Consider the following 19270-nt stretch of genomic DNA (forward strand, 5'->3'; position numbering starts at 1 on the left):
AGAGTCAACTCTGAAATAACTGAATATTGAATAAATGACCTTAAGTGATCTGCGCAGAGGGTTGTTCTTCCCTCTCACCAACAGATCGGCCTTTTCTTTATCCTGTCGGTTACAACGTGCCTTTCCAAAGGCAGGGTAGGGTGTAGGAGTGAAGTCAAGCCCTGTGATTGAGATTAAGGGAAAAAACAGTAGTCCTGGGGCGCCACCTACTGGTCGGATGGAAAGGGCTGTGCACGCAGGAGCAGAACCCGTCTCTAAGATCCGTGCTTTTGAGTTGTGTTCTTAGCCGTGTTAACAATGTGTAGTTTGGGGCGCCTGACCGGCCCAGTCGGTAGAGCATGCAACTCTGGATCTCAGGGTTGTGAATTTGAGCCCCACGTTGGGTGTAGAGATTACTTAAAAATAAAATCTCTTAAAAAAACGTGTAGTTATGTCAGAGACAAACGACCGAACTCAAACCAGATCTGGATTTGATAGAGTCTGATTTTGTTTCCTCCAACAAGGGTTTTAAATACCTTCCTTCCTCAGAGAATGTTGCCTTTTATTTTTTATTTTTATTTTTAATACTTATTCAGTTTTCAGAGAGAGAGAGAGAGAGACAGAGCGTGAGTGTGGGAGGGGCAGAGAGAGAGGGACACACAGAATCCCAAGCAGGCTCCAGGCTCTGAGCCATCAGCACAGAGCCCGACGCGGGGCTCGAACCCACAAACTGCCAGATCATGACCTGAGCCACAGTCGGATGCCTAACCGACCGAGCCATCAGGCGCCTGGAAAATGTTGCCTTTTAAATACTATATTTGATACATACAAAAGTTATGTTATAAAGAAAAATAATATTAATGAACGCCCATGAACCCATTACCCCACCCAGCCCCGAAGCCCCAAATATCATCAGTGTGAAAATGAATAAATGGTGGTCATTGTATATTCACGTTGCACATCAGTGAAATACAAGCCCTTAAGATCCATGTAACAGCGTGAGTGAATCTGAGACGTATGAACTGGGGTTTTTTTCTTTTTCAAGAAAGCAGGAACTGGAAGTCTACGTAGGGCATGGAGCCATTTCTAGAAAGCTCATGAGCAGGAGAATATTCATTTGCAAGGAAATCAAATTCTTCAGTGCCTTGGGTACTACAGCAGCAAGGGGGGTGCCGTGTGGGATCCCACATACAAACGTGCTTGTTGGTTCCCATCCACAGCGAAGTCACGTTCAGAATGGATGTGGGTCTGACTGAAATCGGTTTGGCCGCAGGTGTATGTGCCAAGGGTCTTGGTTAGAAGCACTGGAGGCCAACTTGGGTTCACAGCATCCGAAGGGGATTTCTGGAAAAGAGACAGTGGCTCCCAGGCTCAGGAAGGCCAGAGAGCAAGGCTTGGGCAAGAAGAGGGGCCAGAGCAGCTCCAGGGATCTAGGAAGTGGGGACTGCTTATCACTCTCGGTCGGAGACGGCTGTTGCTGAGAATTGTAAGTTCCCACTCCCTTTCTCTTTTTCTTTTTTATTTCAAAAAATACTTTTTTTTTTAACATTTATTCATTTTTCAGAGACAGAGAAAGAACACGAGTGGAGGAGGGCAGAAAAAGAGGGACACACAGAATCCGAAGCAGGCTCCAGGCTCTGAGCTGTCAGCACAGAGCCCGACGCAGGGCTCGAACCCACGAACTGTGAGATCATCATCACCTGAGCCGAAGTCGGACACTTAACCAATTGAGCCACCCAGGCACCCCCCGACCCCCCAACTCCCTTTTTCATCCTTGCCTGAATCCAGGTCGGGCACCAACTTCCAGAACGAAAGAGGAAGTTTATCAGCCAGGCTTGAGTCAAGGACCCTCCTTGGCTAGAAGGCACCACCCCCTGCCCCCACTGAAGTCCCACCCCACTGCCTCGATACCATAGGGACAAGTAATGTATCAAATCACAGTGCTGCTACTGAAAGAAATGGGAATAGATATCGGATGGCCAAAGAAACACATGATCACTATAACGGCATCTTTAAAAATAATATACACAACAAAAAGTTAAAAATAGGATTACCATTTGATCCGGCAATCCCACTTCTTTACAAAAGAAAACAAAAATATGCCAAAGAATCGGAAGCAGGTTCTCAAAGAGGTATTTGCACACCCGTGTTCATAGCACCATTATTCACAAAACGCAAGAGCGGGAGCAAACTAAATGTCCATCAATGGATAAGTGAATCACGAAATGTATACACATACTGTGAAATGTTATTCAGCATTAAAAAGAACGGAAATACGTACTGTCACATGTCACAACACGGATGGACCTTGAGGACATTGTGCCAAGTGAGATAAGTCAGTCACAAAATGACACATATTGTATAATTCCACTTATATGAGGTAGTAAAATTCATAGAAACAAAGTAGAATGATGGTTGCCGGGGCTCGGAGAAAGGGAAAGGGGGAATTATTATTGTTTATTGGGGACAAAGTTTCAGATTTACAAGATAAAAAATTATGGAGATTGGTTTCACAACAATGTGAATATACTTAACAATACTGAACTTTACACTTAAAAATGGTTAAGATGAGGGGCACCTGGGTGGCTCAGTCAGTTAATCCTTCAACTTCAGCTCTGGTCACGATCTTGTGTGTTCGTGGGTTCAAGCCCCGCGTCGGGCTCTATGCTGACAGCTCAGAGCCTGGAGCCTGCTTTGGATTCTCTCTCTCTCTCTCTCTCTCTCTCTCTCTCTCTCTGCCCCTCCCCCACTTGTATGTACGTGCACTCTCTCTCTCTCTCTCTCTCTCAAAAATAAATAAACATTAACAAATTTTTTTTATGTTTTGTGTTATGTGTTCTGTTATCACAATTAAAAATAAATAAATACGATAAATAAAATAATAATAGAACCCAAGAGTGACCACAAGATAAGTGTTAACAAGGGCTTGGAGATCACAGGTTACTAAGTGAACTTTCTAATTCTCCAGAAGAAAAATGGTATCATTTTAGTACCTACCTCATAAGGCACTTACGAAGATTTAATGAGATGATACATACGTCATTCTTAACACTTACCTCATCACAGGCTGCTTCACAAACATGTCTAGTTGGGAAAATATTGACACGTAGTTAAGAACCAAAATACATTTGACAATGTGGCTGGTGTGGTTCCGTTTTATGTAAAGAAACAAAGAATTCGGTGGGTTGAGTGTATTTGTGTAAGTATGTGTAAGTAATGCACGTATATTTAAACAAGAAGGTGGGAGAAATATATCTGAAACTTTAACAGCATTTCCCCTGAAGGAACATTTTGGGCTTTGGGTTGGGCACATAAAGGGAAAGTTTCACTTACTACTATAAGTGAAAAGACAAAATTATCTGAATTCTTAACACCAAGCATATTTGATGCTTTAACTTGAGTAGGTAAAAAAAAACAATCAAATACAGATATTTCTTGTGTCCTGACTGTATACACAAGTGGGAATTAGCCATACAACTTAGAATAAATCATATCTACTTTCACACTTCTAAAAATCCAAGTGAAGAGACATGATCCTTGCAATGAGAGAAGTGGTCTCTGCTGAGTTCATGGGCAGAGGGAGACAAGGTTGCAGAAGAACAGATGGAAAGATGCAGTATTGTTGGCTATGAAGATGGGGGCAGGGGGCCACCAGCCAAGGAATTCTAGCAGCCCGTAGAAGCCGGAACCGGTGAGGACACAGATTCTCCACTAGAGCCTCCAGAGAGGAACGTAACCCTGATGACACCTTGATTTTAGCCCAGAAGGACATTTGTCGAACTGCTTACCTATAGAACTGAAAGATAATACATTTTTGTTGCTTGAAAGAAATCCAAGCGAAAAGAAAGGATGTCCACGTTAAGGGCCAGTTGGATGATATGGACAAGAAGCTTGTAGATTTCGGCAGAGGAAGCCATCACTCATGATGGCTGGTGGAGCTGAAAAAGACCTAAAGTATAAGACAGAGCTCAAGTCTAGCAACAAAGCAAGGGCTTAAAGAGGAATAAACATCCCAGGAGGGGCCATGTTCCAGTAAACCCACAGTAAGTTGAAAATATCATAAGTTGAAATGTATTTAATAGACCCAACCTACCGAACATCACAGCTTAGCCTGGCCCACCTCAAATGTGCTCAGAATACTGATGTCAGCCTCCAGTTGGGCAAAATCATCTACACCCAGCCTATTTTATAATAAAGTGTTGGATCTCTCATGTCACAGACTGAATACCGTACCCAGAGTAAACACCAGAATGCCGTCCAGGGTGTTGCTTGTTTACCCTGTGATCCCACGGCAGACTGGGAGCTTCTACTGTCCAGCATCATGAAAGAGGGTAATATTGCTAACCCAGGAAAAGATCGAAATTCAAAATTCAAAGGACCGTCTCTACTGAACGTGTATCCCTTTTGCGCCGTCGTAAAGTTGAAAAATAGTAAGTTGAACCACTATAAGTTGGGGACCATCTGTGTATGTGTATATTTATGACATGCATATATTATGTATGTCATCCATCTAATTCTTACAGCAACCCTGTGAGAGAGATTCCATCCATCATTATCTCTTCTTCCAGAACGGGAAACTGGGGCCTAACGAAGTTCAGTTACTTGCCCAACGTTGCATGGTGAAGAGTGGTGGACAGAGAAGTCCAGCCTAGCGGGACTGGCTTCAGGGCTCTTATCTTAACCGAGGCACTGGAAGGGAGGACGAGAGAAGGCAGACCTTCACCAAGAACCACACTGGAATGTAAGGACAGGGGCAAGTCCAAGTTTATAAGCCTGTGGGAGGGAGGGAGCTAAGCTTCAAAGGACGAGGGAGGCTGAATCAATGGAGTGCTGCAGAAAAGCAAGCCTTCGCCAGCTGTTTGGTTCCTGGTCTGGGGGCAGGAGTCACAGATCCTTTTAAGGATCCAACAAAAGGATGGACCTTCTCAGTAGGAAAAAAAAAATACAGAACATTGCACACAATTTCATTAGGTTCCTCCCCTCCAGTTAAGTCTTGCCCTAAATAGACCATGCAAACAATTCAATCACAAACAACTCTATAGAAGAAATTTTATTTTCATTCATAAAATATATCACTAAATAGCGGAAAAGTTACATATTGTTTTAAAACATAGATTTAAAAAAATCATATCAGCTTCTCCTTAGCAAAATGCTTTTGTTTTATGTATTTACAAGAATATACTATAGTTCAGGTACACAATTTTCACTGAAGCCAGACTGAGAAGGCCTTTGGATGTGGGTAGATGCTCCAATAAAGTTAATTATCAGCTCTTCCTGCCTTGTGCAAAGGATGATGTGATTTTTACAAAAGTTCCTTTGAAAACAAGAGTAAATACAGAGAGCTTCTAGAGAAAAGTCCAGCAAAGCAGCAGTTGAGAATATACTTTCTTTTAGTGATGAGATTAATCCTGTTTTGGTAATCTATAGCCTGTTTAAGCTGGGGGTTGAAGGGAGGAAGTCCTTAAGACTAAGTCGTTTCTCTAGGAATCTTCGACAGGAGCCTGTGGAGTGAGTAAACCCGATTCCACCTCTCTGCTGTAAGGTTGCCTGTTTTGGTAGACGGAAGGACGGTCGGAAACATGGCCATCCGTGTTCTGATACATCTGAATGTGGGAAAAAAGACACAACACTGGTTACCATCCGATGATGACGTACATGTCACGGGGCTCTATTGCAAATTACTTGCTATTACTACACATAAGCCTTAGAGAATAATCTTAAGAGGATATTAATTGACAAAGCAGATTTGGTCCTTTTATTCATGGAGAAATCAAGTTGAGCATTTTATTCCATTATTATTTCTATTCTTGGCTACAAAATCTCGATCTAGAAATCCTAATGCTGTGCGGTAAAACCATAAAAGAGAAAGGCCCCTAAGAGAGACCTGTTCATTATGCAATTAATACGGGGGACTGATGCTTGAGTTTCACTTGGGTGACTTTAGAGTGCTTTTCCAAAATGAAAGTAGTTCTACTTTTTGTCTGATGACAAAGTTAATTCACATTCATAGAGATAACGTAAGCCATGTAGGAAGATGTATAGAAAACAAGCTAAACTCATCAGAGGTGGCCACCGTTATAGTCTGCTGTGCATACACAATTGTGTATCCGTAGGCTGAGAGTGTAGATTCTGGTTTCGAGCCTTATTCTGAGTTGCTAATATGTTGTCCGGATGTTACGTGAGTTATATATTTTCCCTGTTGACAGAATGGGAGCACATTCATCTTTTTAACGCAGCCTAGCATTCCATAGTACTGATGTACCATCATTAAACTTTTTTAAAATCAATCATTTATTTATTTTTGAGAGATGGAGTGCGAGGGGGGGAGGGGCAGAGAGAGAGAGACAGAGAGACAGAGGGAGGGAGAGAAGCCCAAGCAGTCTCCATGCTCGGCGAGGAGCCGGACATGGGGTTCAATCCCATGACCGCGAGATCATGACCTGAGCCAGCACCAAAAGTTGGACGCTCGGCGGACTGAGCCACCCGGCCGCCCCTAACTAACCTTTCGGTGGACTGGTTATGTAACATAAAACTGCAGAGGTTACACTGGCCTCGTCTGTCTCTGGGATGAACGGGGAAGTGGCATCTCTGGGTCCAAGGGGATGCATATTTGAGTGCTGAAACACTCAGGCTGCACCGTCAGCTGTGTTTGGGAACACTATTTTCTCCAGAGCCTTAGGACAAGACAAGGGTTGTCTGTTTTTCACAGTTTGGTAACTGAGCGGACCGCCTCCTACTCTTTGATTTTTTTCTTTCTGGAAAGCAGATCAAGAGAAATATCCTTTTGACCCTGGTCTGCACAATAACACTCTGCCTGTACCCGGAAGGATGAACAGGGATGATATGTGTTTTTTGGAAAGCAGCAGGCGGTCATGACCTGTTGAACCAAACGTACATCTCGGGCGTTGGATGTCTAACCCTCCGAGCGAGGCTGTGACAGAAACACCAGGGACGCTTCAGACCCAACCTGTATTCATGATCTTTCATCCCCAAACCTTCCCTGCTTCCTGTGTTTGCAATTCCACTTGGCGCACTGCCAGTCCCGTGATCCAGAAGTTCCGGAACCATCTCCTTGAGCTCGCTGTGCTCCCAGAGCCAGTCAGTCCGTCCCTGGGGCACTTTCGGGTATATCACTGCTTTTCCTGTCTTCCTTTTCCATTTCTTTCATGGATTTTTATTTACGTAATTGGCCTAACTGACGTATAAGGGACACACAATGTTACATCAGCTTCAGGTGTACAACATAGTGATTCCACGAGTCTGTATGTCACCGTGTTCACCAGAGCGTGGCTGCCTTCTGTCACCATACACTTTTTGTTACACTACCACTGACTTATTCCCTATGCTGTACCTTTCATCCTGGTGACTTAGTCATTATAACCGGAAGCCTGTACCTCCTTCACCCCTGTAAGCGATTTTTTAAATGAATTTTTAATGGCACAAGTAATCCGTAAGTACATTCTCCTTATAAAAATTTTGAAACCCCAGCTTTCCAAGTGTATCCGTGGAAAGAGGTGCGTAGGGTTTTCTTATACTTTTGAAAATAGTGTCCCATTAAGTGACCGACTTCGGCTCAGGTCATGATCTCGGGGTTTGTGAGTTCGAGCCCCGCATCGGGCTCTGGGCTGAGAGCTCGGAGCCCCGAGCCTGCTTCGGATTCTGTGTCTCCCTCTCTCTCTGACCCTCCCCCACTCACACTCTGTCTCTGTCTCCCTCTTGAGAATAAACATTAAAATAAAAAATTTTTTTTAAAAAAGAAAAGAAAATGGTGTCCCTGTCCATAATTACGTTCTTTTTATCCTGAATCTTATTTGTGCTGTCTCTTCTTTCTTAATTGCTCTCTTCATAGTGTGCTTTAGTGGTATATTTGTACACTATGTTAATATACAATATTAATATACAGTGTCAACCACTTCCAGACTGTTGTATTCAACCCCTAAGTCTGACCCTTACTGTGTGACCTTGGGCAAATTACTGAACCTCTCTGTATCTCTGTTTACTGATCTGCAAAAGAGGTAATGGTTGAACTTACTTTGTGAGCCTGAAATGAGAATTAAATGTATTATTATGGGTAACATGTTAGGAAGTGTGCATGACATCAAAAACGGGAGCAATTAAATTATTAGTTTAAAAACAACTTTTGGCTTTCCTGACCATCACTATTATTTTGTTTTGGGGGCTACTCTCAGTTTAATGAATTCTGCCTGTATCAATATTAGTTCTTTTTTTGTTTTTAATATTTGTTTATTTTTGAGAGAAAGAGAGACAGAGAGCGAGCAGGGGAGGGACACAGAGAGAGAGAGGGAGACACAGAACCCGAAGCAGGCTCTAGGCTCCAACCAGTCAGCACAGAGCCCGATGCAGGGCTCGAACCCATGAACTGCGAGATCATGACCTGAGCGGAAGACAGATGTTTAACCGCCTGAGCCACCCAGGTGCCCCTCTATTAGTTCTGTTCTGCTGCTTTGTTCTTTCTCTTCTTCCTCTCTGTCTCCTCATACATTGCTGTTTGTTTGTTTGTTTTTTCTTAGTTTCTTGAGTTGAAAGTTGAAGTCATTCATTTTCATTCTTTTTTGCTTTCTAACAAATGAATTTAGAATTATAAACGTGGCTGGCTCCTACAGGTTTTAATAAGTAGGGTCTATTTTTATTTCTTTTTCCTTCTTCCTCCTTCTTGTGAACCAAAGACTTCTGTAAGCAGGGATTTTCATCTCTGACGTCAGATGTTGGGGCCTTTTTGGTTGTTCTTGGCGATGTCCCATTCCACTGCACTGAGGTCAGTTAATGTGCTGTATGATGACAGGCACATTTATTTTGAAATTCTCTTTCCTAAGTGGACTTACAAATCCTGCTTTTTTGTGTTTTTTTTTTTTTTTTTCTATTTCCATGAATGTTCTTTGTTTCTCTCTCCCCTGCTTTGTTGGGTTGTTCAAGTTTTCTATGGTCCTTTTTCATTTCTACGCTACACCTGAGATTATAATTGTTTGTTTGTTTGTTTGTTTATTTATTTATTGAGAGAGAGACAGGGAGCAAGCAGGGGAGGGGCAGAGAGAGAGAGGGAGACACAGAATCCGAAGCAGGCTCCAGGCTCCGAGCTGTCAGCACAGAGCCCGATGTGGGGCTTGAACTTACTCACGAGCGGTGAGATCATGACCTGAGCCCAAAGTCGGACACTTAACCTACTGAGCCACCCAGGCGCCCCACACCTGAGATTATAAACTATATTTTTATTTCTACACTACACCTGAGATATATTATGTTCTCTTTTTAATGGTGGTTATACTCACATTTTTAACACTTGCTTTATTCTTACGTGTACTTAACAGTGTGGCTGCCCCCACTGTGGAACCACTGCAAAATCCTACCAGACCTCTCCCTGCCCGTTAGGGAAGCACGTGTCCTTATCCTTTCAAAGAGTCCTCTGTCGTGGGTCTTCTCCCTTCAGTCCTAACTGCTTTCATCATCCCAGGTGTTTTCCACCGTTCCCGGTCCACAGAGATCGCCTTCTGGCTTTCAAAGGCAATTATGGTCTCACTTCTTTAAAAATATATAACAGGGGCGCCTGGGTGGCTCAGTGGGTTAAGTGTCTGTCTTCGGCTCAGGTTGTGATATCGTGGTTCATGAGTTTGAGCCCCGCATCGGGACCTGTGCTGACGGCTCGGAGCCTGGAGCCTGCTTGGGATTCTGAGTCTCTCTCACTTCCTGCCCTCCCCCGTTCATGCTCTGTCTGTCCCTCTCTCTCTCTCAAAAATAAACATAAAAAATTTTTTTAATACATAAAATAAAAAGTAATAAAAATATGTAGTGTATATATCTATATTTTAATATTTATATTAAATATTTGTATTTGTATTACAATATACAAATTTGTATACAAATACAAATTTGTATTACAAATAGAAATCCTTTATATTTGTATTATATTTATTTGCAATACATTATATATGATACATTTATAATATAGTTCTATATTATATATATATTATATTCTACACCCTATAATTTGTGGGCACTGATATGAAAGGAGAGGTGATGTGAGTTCAGGCCCCTTTCTTGAAACAGGAGCCGTGTGTCCCTTTCCTCTGCACCCCTCCCCCCTGCCGCGGTCCAGTTCACTCCCTCCTTTGCTCACCTCTGCTGCCACAGTCACCTCTTAACGGATGTCCTTCCTCGTGCTGTTTCGCTTTTGCCTCCCCAAACTTGCTTTTACGCTTCCTTTCTTCCAGATATCATTGCTTAGCCCTTTCTATACGCTAAGCACTGGGTATGTCACAGCGAACAAAACAGACAGGGCCTCTAATGTACCCTCATGCTGTGAGTGTCTCCTGCCTGTGGAACCACACAGGTGATGTGAAGATGAACAGTGCGTGTCCTTGACCTCGTGAGCCAAGTCTAGTGATGGGAAGGCAAAAGTATCACACAACACTGAGTCTCAGAGTGTCACATAGTGTTACGGGGACTCAGAAGAAGGACCCTGAAATCTGACCGGAGAAGTTACAGGGAGGTCTTTGGAGACGAGGGAATAGCTTGATCTGGCTCCTTTTTAAAAAAAAAAAAAAACGGATGTATAAGGGACATGTAACACTGGATTAGCTTCAGGCGTACGACACGATTCGTCTCTGGGTATCTATTGGGAGAGGGTCACCACCATAAGCCCGGTTAACATCTGTCACACACGTAGCGATCTGGGCTTCGAGACAAATCTTGAAGCATGTCTGTCCATTCTGCAAATCCTCCCCGGGTTCCACAAATCCTCATTGCCTTAGCACGTTGTTCGACGATCTCCCTGCTGTAAGTTACATCTCAGAGCATCAACCTGTGTTTCCTCTGCGTGCTTCCCTCCTCTTCTCATTGGTTCCCCGAGGGCCATTTGCTTCCCGAGTCCACGATGGAGCAAAACCAGAGATTCTACAAAAAGCATTCACACGCGGAGCAGGAGATGTTACCCCAGGCACGCTGGCAAGGCCTGTCTTCCCACTCAAGAGACGACACGTGGCTGTGCTCGGGAGGTGTGAAGAGAAACCACGGAACGGCGACACAGGAGGAGCCAGGGTCTGCTCGCAGTGGGCACGGCTGCGGAGATCATGCCTCGCTCAGAGGTGTCCAGCCAAGCGGGCAAGGGGGGCCTGAAGTCCAATCTCTGCTCTGCTCCCCGGGCTTCTAGACTGGAGCCCACTGCACCAGCCGGGGGTGAGAGGCTCCCCACGGTGGCTGGGCGGATGAGTGTCTCCCTGGCAGGGACACTATTTTGTCATTTACCTAAAGGAGCTACAGCTTGCCATCAGTGGCTCTGAGACGGGTAGGGAAAAGAACTTTCCATCACAGAGGGTCAGGGGGCAGAGAGGAAGAGAATGGGGGGGTGGGGAGTTGAAGGGATGTCCCTGAGCTTGGATATCCTCAGCTGAGTCATTGTCCGTGGAGACCTTGCCATTCAACAATCCCTGATATGTTGAAGGCCCCCTGAACAGAGGGAGAGGGATTTGGACATCCTGGGAGCATGGGGACAGAGGACAGCTGCACATCGAGTCCAAGGAGGTCCTGAACAAAGCCAAGGGACAGTTTGGCCGCAGCGGACCCTGCACCCTGGCCCACTACCTTTATAGTCTTGTTTTCCTCCGTGTTCCCCCACTCGCCCTATACTTTAGCCACAACCATTTGTTTTCCATTCGCCTCTCTCACCTGTGAACCTTTACTTCTATCACTCATCCAGCCTGGAACACTCCACCAACCCCCCAACCCCCAGCAGCCAAAATCCTACTCATTCTTCCCAAAATTCTAGCGCAAATAAAACCTCTGTGGATCCAAAGCCAGCTCCCCAGCCAGTGAAAACTGCTTGGCTTTCTCTTTGCCTGAACAGCTCCTTTCTTGTTTTCTCTCCACGATTCTTCTTTCAGTTTCTCTTATAGCGTCATTAACTATTTCCGGGTTATCTACTCGATAGCCCTGAGGCTTTCCATCTCCCCTGACTTTCTGGACCTAATTCCCTGACCATATTTTCGTTTCCAGATGTGATTTTTTCAGGGGCGTCCGGGGGGCTCAGTCGGTTAAGCGTCCGACCTCGGCTCAGGTCACGATCTCAGGGTTTGTGAGTTCGAGCCCCGCGCTGGGCTCGCTGCTGGCTGCGCTGATCCTGCTTCGGATCCTCCGTTCCCCCCTCTCTCTGCCCCTCCCCTGCTCATGCTCACTCTCTCACCAAAACAACAACAACAACAAAGCCCAAAAACAAACAAGCAAACAGACGAATGATCGAATGGGATTCTTCGAACATCCTAACAGGAGGACAGGCCACACACGACCTATACCCAGGTCTCTGGAGAGGCCACAGAATTGAAAACGGACTCAGTAATTTAGAAAAAGAGCACAGACAATCCATTTAAAGAGTCAGGTGCCTATGTAGCTAACATTTATTAACTACCAAGTGCCTGCTGTGTGGGAAGTCTTTGCACATACATCAGTTTATTTACTCTTTAGAGCTCCCCAAAGTAAGATCTGTTAGTCCCATATTTCAGACACGGAAACTGAGAGCCAACAAAAGATTGACTTAATCGAGGCCTGTAAGATGTAAATGACGGAGCCAAGATCTGAACCTGGGTACTGGAGGTTCAAGGTCCCATCCTTCGTCCACGGCCTCTAGAGGATGGTTCCGTTCACTACGCCAGGTTGTATTACCGGGGGGGAAGAGTTAGCAGAGGGATTCCAAGTTCACAGCGCTCAAGGATCACCCGGCGTGACAACCCATTTTACAGGTGAGAAAAGGAAGACCCAGAGGAACGATCTGCCGTAATGCACACAGCAATGAGGAGACCGCATGGTAGGACTGGGATTCGACTCTTCAGGACTGCAGGGCAATGTTCTCTCCACGATACTGTATTACATGACTGAGTCGTGCGATTACTCCATGCTAACGGTCGGTGGCGGGGCGGGGCGGGGGGGGCGGGGGGGCTCAGGGATTCAGTATTATTTGGTTGTCTAGTCCTGTGCACTGGACATTTAATTTCTCAATTGGCCGAAACCTTTAGGGAGAGCTTCCCCCCCTCCCCCCCGCAAAAAAAAAACAAAACAAAAAAACAAAAAAAACCAGTTACCAATAAATAGATCTCACCCCATACAACTTTTAAAGGGCAAACAAGACAAATCGCGGTGAGAAAGACAACGTGGTATCTTTGGGTCTCGGGAAGCCAGCGTGTGTTCTGAGTTATCGCTTTCCTTTCTAAGGACGCCTTTTCAAGTTTACTTGTTCAGAGAGAGACAGCACGAGTCGGGGAGGGGCAGAGAGAGAGGGAGGGAGAGGGAATCCCAAGCAGGCTCCACGCTGCCAGCACAGAGCCCGACGCGGGGCTCGAACTCCCCAACTCGGGAGGTCACCACTCGAGCCGAAACCAAGAGCTGGCCGCCCAACCAGCTGAGCCCCCCGGGGGGCCCCCTCCAGCATCGCCTTTTCAAGCAGGGTGCTGCTACCTACCGCTTCTTCTGCATCGGCCAGCTGACATCCTAAAAACGAGGTCAGGTTGGGGAAGGACGGCCGTTTCCTCGAGTCAAAAGCCCAGCACGATTGCATTATAAAGTATCTGCAAAAGCAAGAGGAGGAAGAGTAAGGAGAGGAAAGCTGAGCCAAGGGAAGCAGAGGCCCCGTACAGCTGCTCAGCTGCGGCCTGGTTGTTTTGCGGCACGGGCTCTACTAGATTTTCAACTCCCACCGGAAAGGGCAAATTAGATGAGGGACAGAAATGCGTTTTAAAAATTACGACGTGGGGCGCCTGGGTGGCTCGGTTGGTTAAGCGTCCGACTTCGGCTCAGGTCACGATCTCGCAGTCCGTGAGTTCGGGCCCCGCGTCGGGCTCTGTGCCGACAGCTCGGAGCCTGGAGCCTGTTTCCGATTCTGTGTCTCCCTCTCTCTCTGCCCCTCCCCCGTTCATTCTCGGTCTCAAAAATAAATAAACGTTAAAAAAAAATTAAAAAAATAAAAAGTAAAAACTACGACGTGGCCCAGAAGTCGGGAGATGGGAGTTGGATCACCCCCAGGGATCCCTCAAGCAAAGGAACTGAAGCCCCTAATTCATAGTATGTTAGGGCAGGAAGGTTCAGGAAGCCCCCCCCCCCCCCAAGAAAAGGATTAGAGTTTCCTTTTCTTTCCTTTTTTTTTTTTTTTAAGAGGAATCATATGCATTTTGCATTAAGGAGTGTTGCGCTTTTTTTTTGGGGGGGGGGTCATGCATTCGGAACGAGAGAGACTGTAAATTCCCGATTTCGGCCACCTTGCCCTCTGACGTGAACTTACATTTCTTCTGTAGCATAAAATGGCTGGTCCATCTTAAATCCACTCTGAATGAGTTTATAGAAGTTAGCGTCGACCGGAATGCCAGGGTACGGATTGACACCTGAGGAAAACGTTAGGGCGGAGAAACCATCTCATTTGTTTCTTCATTCACTCAACAACGAACAAGCATGGACCGAGAGCTCCCATGGGCCCGACACTGCTTGGCGTGAGGCCGTGGGCGGGGAGAGTCAGGACTTCTGCCCTCCAGCCGGTGGCTACAGGCCGGTGGGGGTAGACAGACCTACAGACACCACAAATAAAGCACGAAATGGGGGCGCCCGGGTGGCTCAGTCCGTTAATCATCCAGCTTTGGCTCAGGCGATGATCTCGCGGTTGGTGGGTTCCAGCCCTGCGTCGGGCTCTCTGCCGACAGCTCGGAGCCTGGAGCCTGCTTCGGACCCTGTGTCTCCCTCTCTCTCTGCCCCTCCCCTGCTCATGCTCTGTCTCTGTCTCTAAATAAACATTAGGAAAAAAAATTAAAAAAAAAAAGGGGGCGCCTGGGTGGCTCAGTCGGTTGAGCTTCCGACTCTGACTCAGGTCACGGTCTCGCGGCTCGTGAGTTCGAGCCCCGCGTCGGGCTCTGTGCTGATGGCTCAGAGCCCGGAGCCTGCTTCAGGATTCTGTGTCTCCCTCTCTGCCCCTCCCCTGGTCTCTCTCTCTCAAAAATAAATAAACATTAAAAAGAATTAAAAAAAAAAACAAAACAAAACATGAAATGGCACACACTGCATAGAGGTAAGGACGAGCCAGCTCTGGGGAGCATTAGAGGTCACGGGTCACGCACCCTGATTTAGGAATGGGATAGCGTGTGGGGGGCAACGGCTGGCAGCAAACTGCAAAACTTACCAAGTGAGAATATTTCCCAGAGTAATATTCCATATGACCAGACGTCACTCTTTATGGTGTAGACCCCTTCAAATAAGCTTTCGGGAGCCATCCACTTTACAGGGAGACGGGCCTGTGCGGAATCCAAGAGGGGACCGATCAGTGGTGATGGGTGGTGAACGGACTGAACGAGGCGTGTTTCTTTTCTCTTATTAGCCGATAATAAAGTGTATTTTCTTCCTAAAGCCGCTCTTAATCCTTCATTGAGGAGATCATATTGCCCAAGGGGAAGTGTTTCACTTTCAAATCAACATTCTAATAGGCTTAAAAAAAAAAAAAAATCAACCGGCATCTCTTTAAAACTCCTTGTGAACAAAGGCTTGTGCTTGGAAATGGGTAAGTGTCACAGCAGACACCATGAAGGAGGAACCAGTCAGGTGACCAGAGGTAAGGAGATACTGGTAAATTAGTGGACGACCTTCTTGGAAGGGCTTTAGTGGAAATACCACCTACAGGAATGTGGTGAAGGGAGCACACCCCATCTCTTCCAGGAATGATACCAGGCTGGCTTCTGTGGCTTTAATAATCTCCAGGAGCACGAGAGGCGGGTTTTGAGTTAGTACAGCCTGGGATGGGAACCAAGACGTGGGGGTGGATAGGTTCCCGGGGTAGAGCTTTTTGTAGTATTTTCTTTCTCGTGAGTTGAGGAGCCCCTCACCACGCATGTTCAACCTGCCCAGTGAAATCAGAGCTCGAAGGGTACTTTGCCAACTCAGTCAGTAGAGCCTGCGCCCTGACCTGGGAGTCATGAGTTCGAGCCCCACATCGCACGTAGAGATTATTGAAGGAAATAAAAAAACAAAACAAAACCAAACCGAAGCTCAAGAAAGAAACCCGATTTTAAATCCTGCACAAACCGATGAGCTGGTAAAACCAAACAGGCTGGTCTGGCTAATTTGATTAATTACACGGATTAACCGAGGTGCCACATGCAATTCACCTTCCCACGTAAGAGACGGCCAGCTAGTAAGGCTAAAAACTGCACAGCCACACAGAAGCTTTGATCATATTTACGACTTCAGCTCCAACGAGTGAGGTATGGATCTAACATCAGCCCGGATGGTTATTTGATGCTAATGGGAATGCAGTTTAATTTGATTTTTAACGTTTATTGGCCGTTTCCCCGGACAGGTGCTTTCATGTTGGTTTTATTGGTTTATTCCCACAACAACCCCAGTGAGGGAAGCGTATAATCCTCACGGGAAACGCTGCACGTGTCCCAGAGGTTATGCGCAGACTTGGGGCTCAGCCCATCTGTGCTCTAATCCACGTGCTGTGTAATCATGGGCAGAGTTATGTTTCTGTGCCTCAGTTTCCTCACCCCCAAGAGAGATGCTTTGAGGACTAAATGAATATATGTAAAGCACTTAGAATAGTACTAAGCACACAGTAGGCACTGTGTCAGCACTCGCTGTTATTATCATTTCACAAGTGGGGACAAAAAAGCACCCAGAAATTCCAAAACGTAAGGACAGGGGATTACGTCCAGGTGTTGTAATTCTTACAGCCACGTTCTTTCACTGCACAATTTTATCATTTAGTATTTCTAATAGCTCTCTTATAAATAACACATCGGGGGGCACTTGGCTGGCTCAGTCACTAGAGCATGTGACTCTTGATCTCAGGGTTATGAGTTCGAGCCCCACGCTGGGTGTAGAAATTACTTAAAAATAAAATCTTAAATTAAAAAAAAAACACACAACAGGGCGCCTCGGTGGTTCAGTCGGCTGAGCATCTGACCCTTGGTGTCGACTCAGGTCATGATCCCAGGGTCTTGGGATCAAGCCCCACAGAGGGCTCAGCGCTGAACCTGAAGCCTGCTGAAGACCGGCTCTCTCCCCCTGCCCCCCTCCCCTGCGCGTTCTCTCTCTAAAATTAAAAAAAATAAAAAACCCACATCTATCCTTAGGGATTTAAAATTTTTTAAATTAATTAATTAATTAATTATTTTTAAAAATTTTTTATGTTCAGTCATGTTTTAGGTCTCCCCGTGTGGCAGTCATAAGATGCTAAACCTTCACTAGCTAACGTTTACGTTCAATGTTGTGCCTTTAAAGATTTTGCATTTAACATTTAATTTATATGTCGTACTTAAAAAAAAAAAAAACGTTTTATGGTAGCTATTGCCAAATCCCGCGATTGGAAACAGGACTCCAGTCACTGTACAGCTCCGGGAACTGTAGGCTCAGGTAACGGGTTTTGTTTAAAGCGTGGCTTGTGCTCCAAGGTACCCTACCTGATCTGCTGTGACAGAGGTGATGCTCCTCTACTCGGCTTTTATTACAGCTGGGACATTCCCTGAAGCTACAGAAAAAGCTGTCAAGCCTAAGAAAGCTAACGGCCGTGAGCAAGTGCTCGGACGTGGCCGTGACTCAAACACGCACCACAGGGAGTGCGGCTGTCTACCGTAACAACGACAAAACACACAGTGACGGCATAAAACAACGTGTACGAAGTAGCAGCCTCACGTTGCCCCGGATAACGTAGTTGGAGTCACTCATGATATCTCGAGCCAGTCCAAAGTCACAGATCTTCACCACTTTCCCGTGGGTCACGAGCACGTTCCTGGCTGCCAGGTCTCTGTGAACACACTATAAAGAATGAAATTGGAGTGTTATTTACTGTGATGCAGATGATCACAGAGTGCAAGCTTTCTTCCAGGTTCAGGGTCGGCGGGAGTTACAGATGACGGGAACGCGGGGTTCACCCGAGTGTCTTCTCTTTCCTGGGCCGCTTGCTTCGTGGCACTGACTGAACGCGGACGGCCCAGGTCTCCGGTTATTGTGGATGCGGTCATCCGCGCTGCTTATGGAACGTTCCAGGAGGCCAAGGGGCTGGGTTCTTAGGAGAGCAAGGCTGGCTGGGGGTTGTGTCTTGCTATAAACAAAAAGCCAGTAACAGGGCCCGCTGTTGAGCTCCGGAGGGGATTTTCAGAGAGTGACTTCCAGCACTCTTACTGCGGGGCGGAGAAAACGACCTCTTTCCTGACCGGTGCTCTCGACAGCGAGAGTACTGGCAAAGAAAATAGTTGGAAGATATGAAAACAATAAGTTTGGGAAGGAGGACTGAAGTGCAGTGGGGAGCCCCTGGGTTGAGAGATGACAAGACAGGAACCCGAGTGGTCCGGCAAGAGAATTAACTCTAAGAAAGAAGGTATTCAAAGGAACAGGGCGCTAAGGAGTAAAGGGCCAAAGGGGTTCTCTCTTCAACCTTGAAAGAAATAAAAGCAAAAACCCAACAGACTCAAATCCCTCTAGCTCTCCCTCCTCCCTAGCCGGTGCTCTGAGAGCGCGGTCCTCGGCCCGTGGACTCCGCTTACTTTGCACCCACGTCACCACCGGGCCCCTGCAACCTGCCTTCCTCTTCCCCAACGCCTGCCAACTGCTTTGGCCGAGCCCTGCGGTGCACAGCCCAGCCCAGCCCGGCAGAGCTCTGCGCTGACCTTCCGGCGGTAACTGGTCCTGTTCGGCAGCCCCTCCTTCTTCACGACCTTCCTTCTGTGAATCTGGCCCGTTCACTGGCCCCTGGGGGAACCTGTTTCTTCCCATGGCCCCATGCAAGCCTGCTCTCATCCCCCAGTGCTGCCCCCTCTCGTTTCACATCCCCCCACCCGCCAGCCGCTTCGTCCAAACCTAGGGAGGCAACCGCCATCACCCAAACCTCAATTTCCAACCCAAACGTGTCTCTTTTTGTCCTTTAATTTTTTTTAACATTTATTCATTATTGAGACAGAGACAGAGACAGAGCACGAGCAGGGGAGGGGCAGAGAGAGGGGGAGACACAGAATCCGAAGCAGGCTCCAGGTTCCGAGCTGTCAGCACAGAGCCCGACATGGGGCTCGAACTCACACACTGTGAGATCATGACCTGAGCCGAAGTCGGACGCCCAACTGACTGAGCCACCCAGGCGCCCCCCAAACATTTCTCTTGAGCTTCAGATAGGGATAGGCAAAAATCTACTGGGTTAGGACCCTACTTTGCTGCCCAAGAGACCTCACTACGCCACACATTTAACTCATGACCTTTCTTAGCGGACTTCCTCCTGATTTCATGTTCCCTGCCCGATCCCATGTTCCCTGCTGGTTTTCCT

The 19270-nt window shown here is 46.5% G+C and overlaps 1 protein-coding gene across 1 annotated transcript in view; it reads right to left on the reverse strand.

Annotated features, from left to right (window-relative positions):
• Positions 1-5042: 5042 nt before the first annotated feature.
• Positions 5043-19270, reverse strand: part of FLT3 (fms related receptor tyrosine kinase 3) — a 76742-nt gene continuing 62514 nt past the window's right edge. The window contains exons 20-24 of the mRNA XM_023250335.2: positions 17650-17772; positions 15143-15254; positions 14258-14357; positions 13442-13547; positions 5043-5582 (exon numbers count right to left, since the gene is read on the reverse strand). Of these exons, the coding sequence (XP_023106103.2) occupies positions 5460-5582; positions 13442-13547; positions 14258-14357; positions 15143-15254; positions 17650-17772 (564 nt within the window). The 3' untranslated portion in view covers positions 5043-5459. The remainder of the gene's footprint in view (positions 5583-13441; positions 13548-14257; positions 14358-15142; positions 15255-17649; positions 17773-19270) is intronic.

Source organism: Felis catus, chromosome A1, assembly GCF_018350175.1.
Source record: "Felis catus isolate Fca126 chromosome A1, F.catus_Fca126_mat1.0, whole genome shotgun sequence".
Taxonomy (NCBI): domain Eukaryota; kingdom Metazoa; phylum Chordata; class Mammalia; order Carnivora; family Felidae; genus Felis; species Felis catus.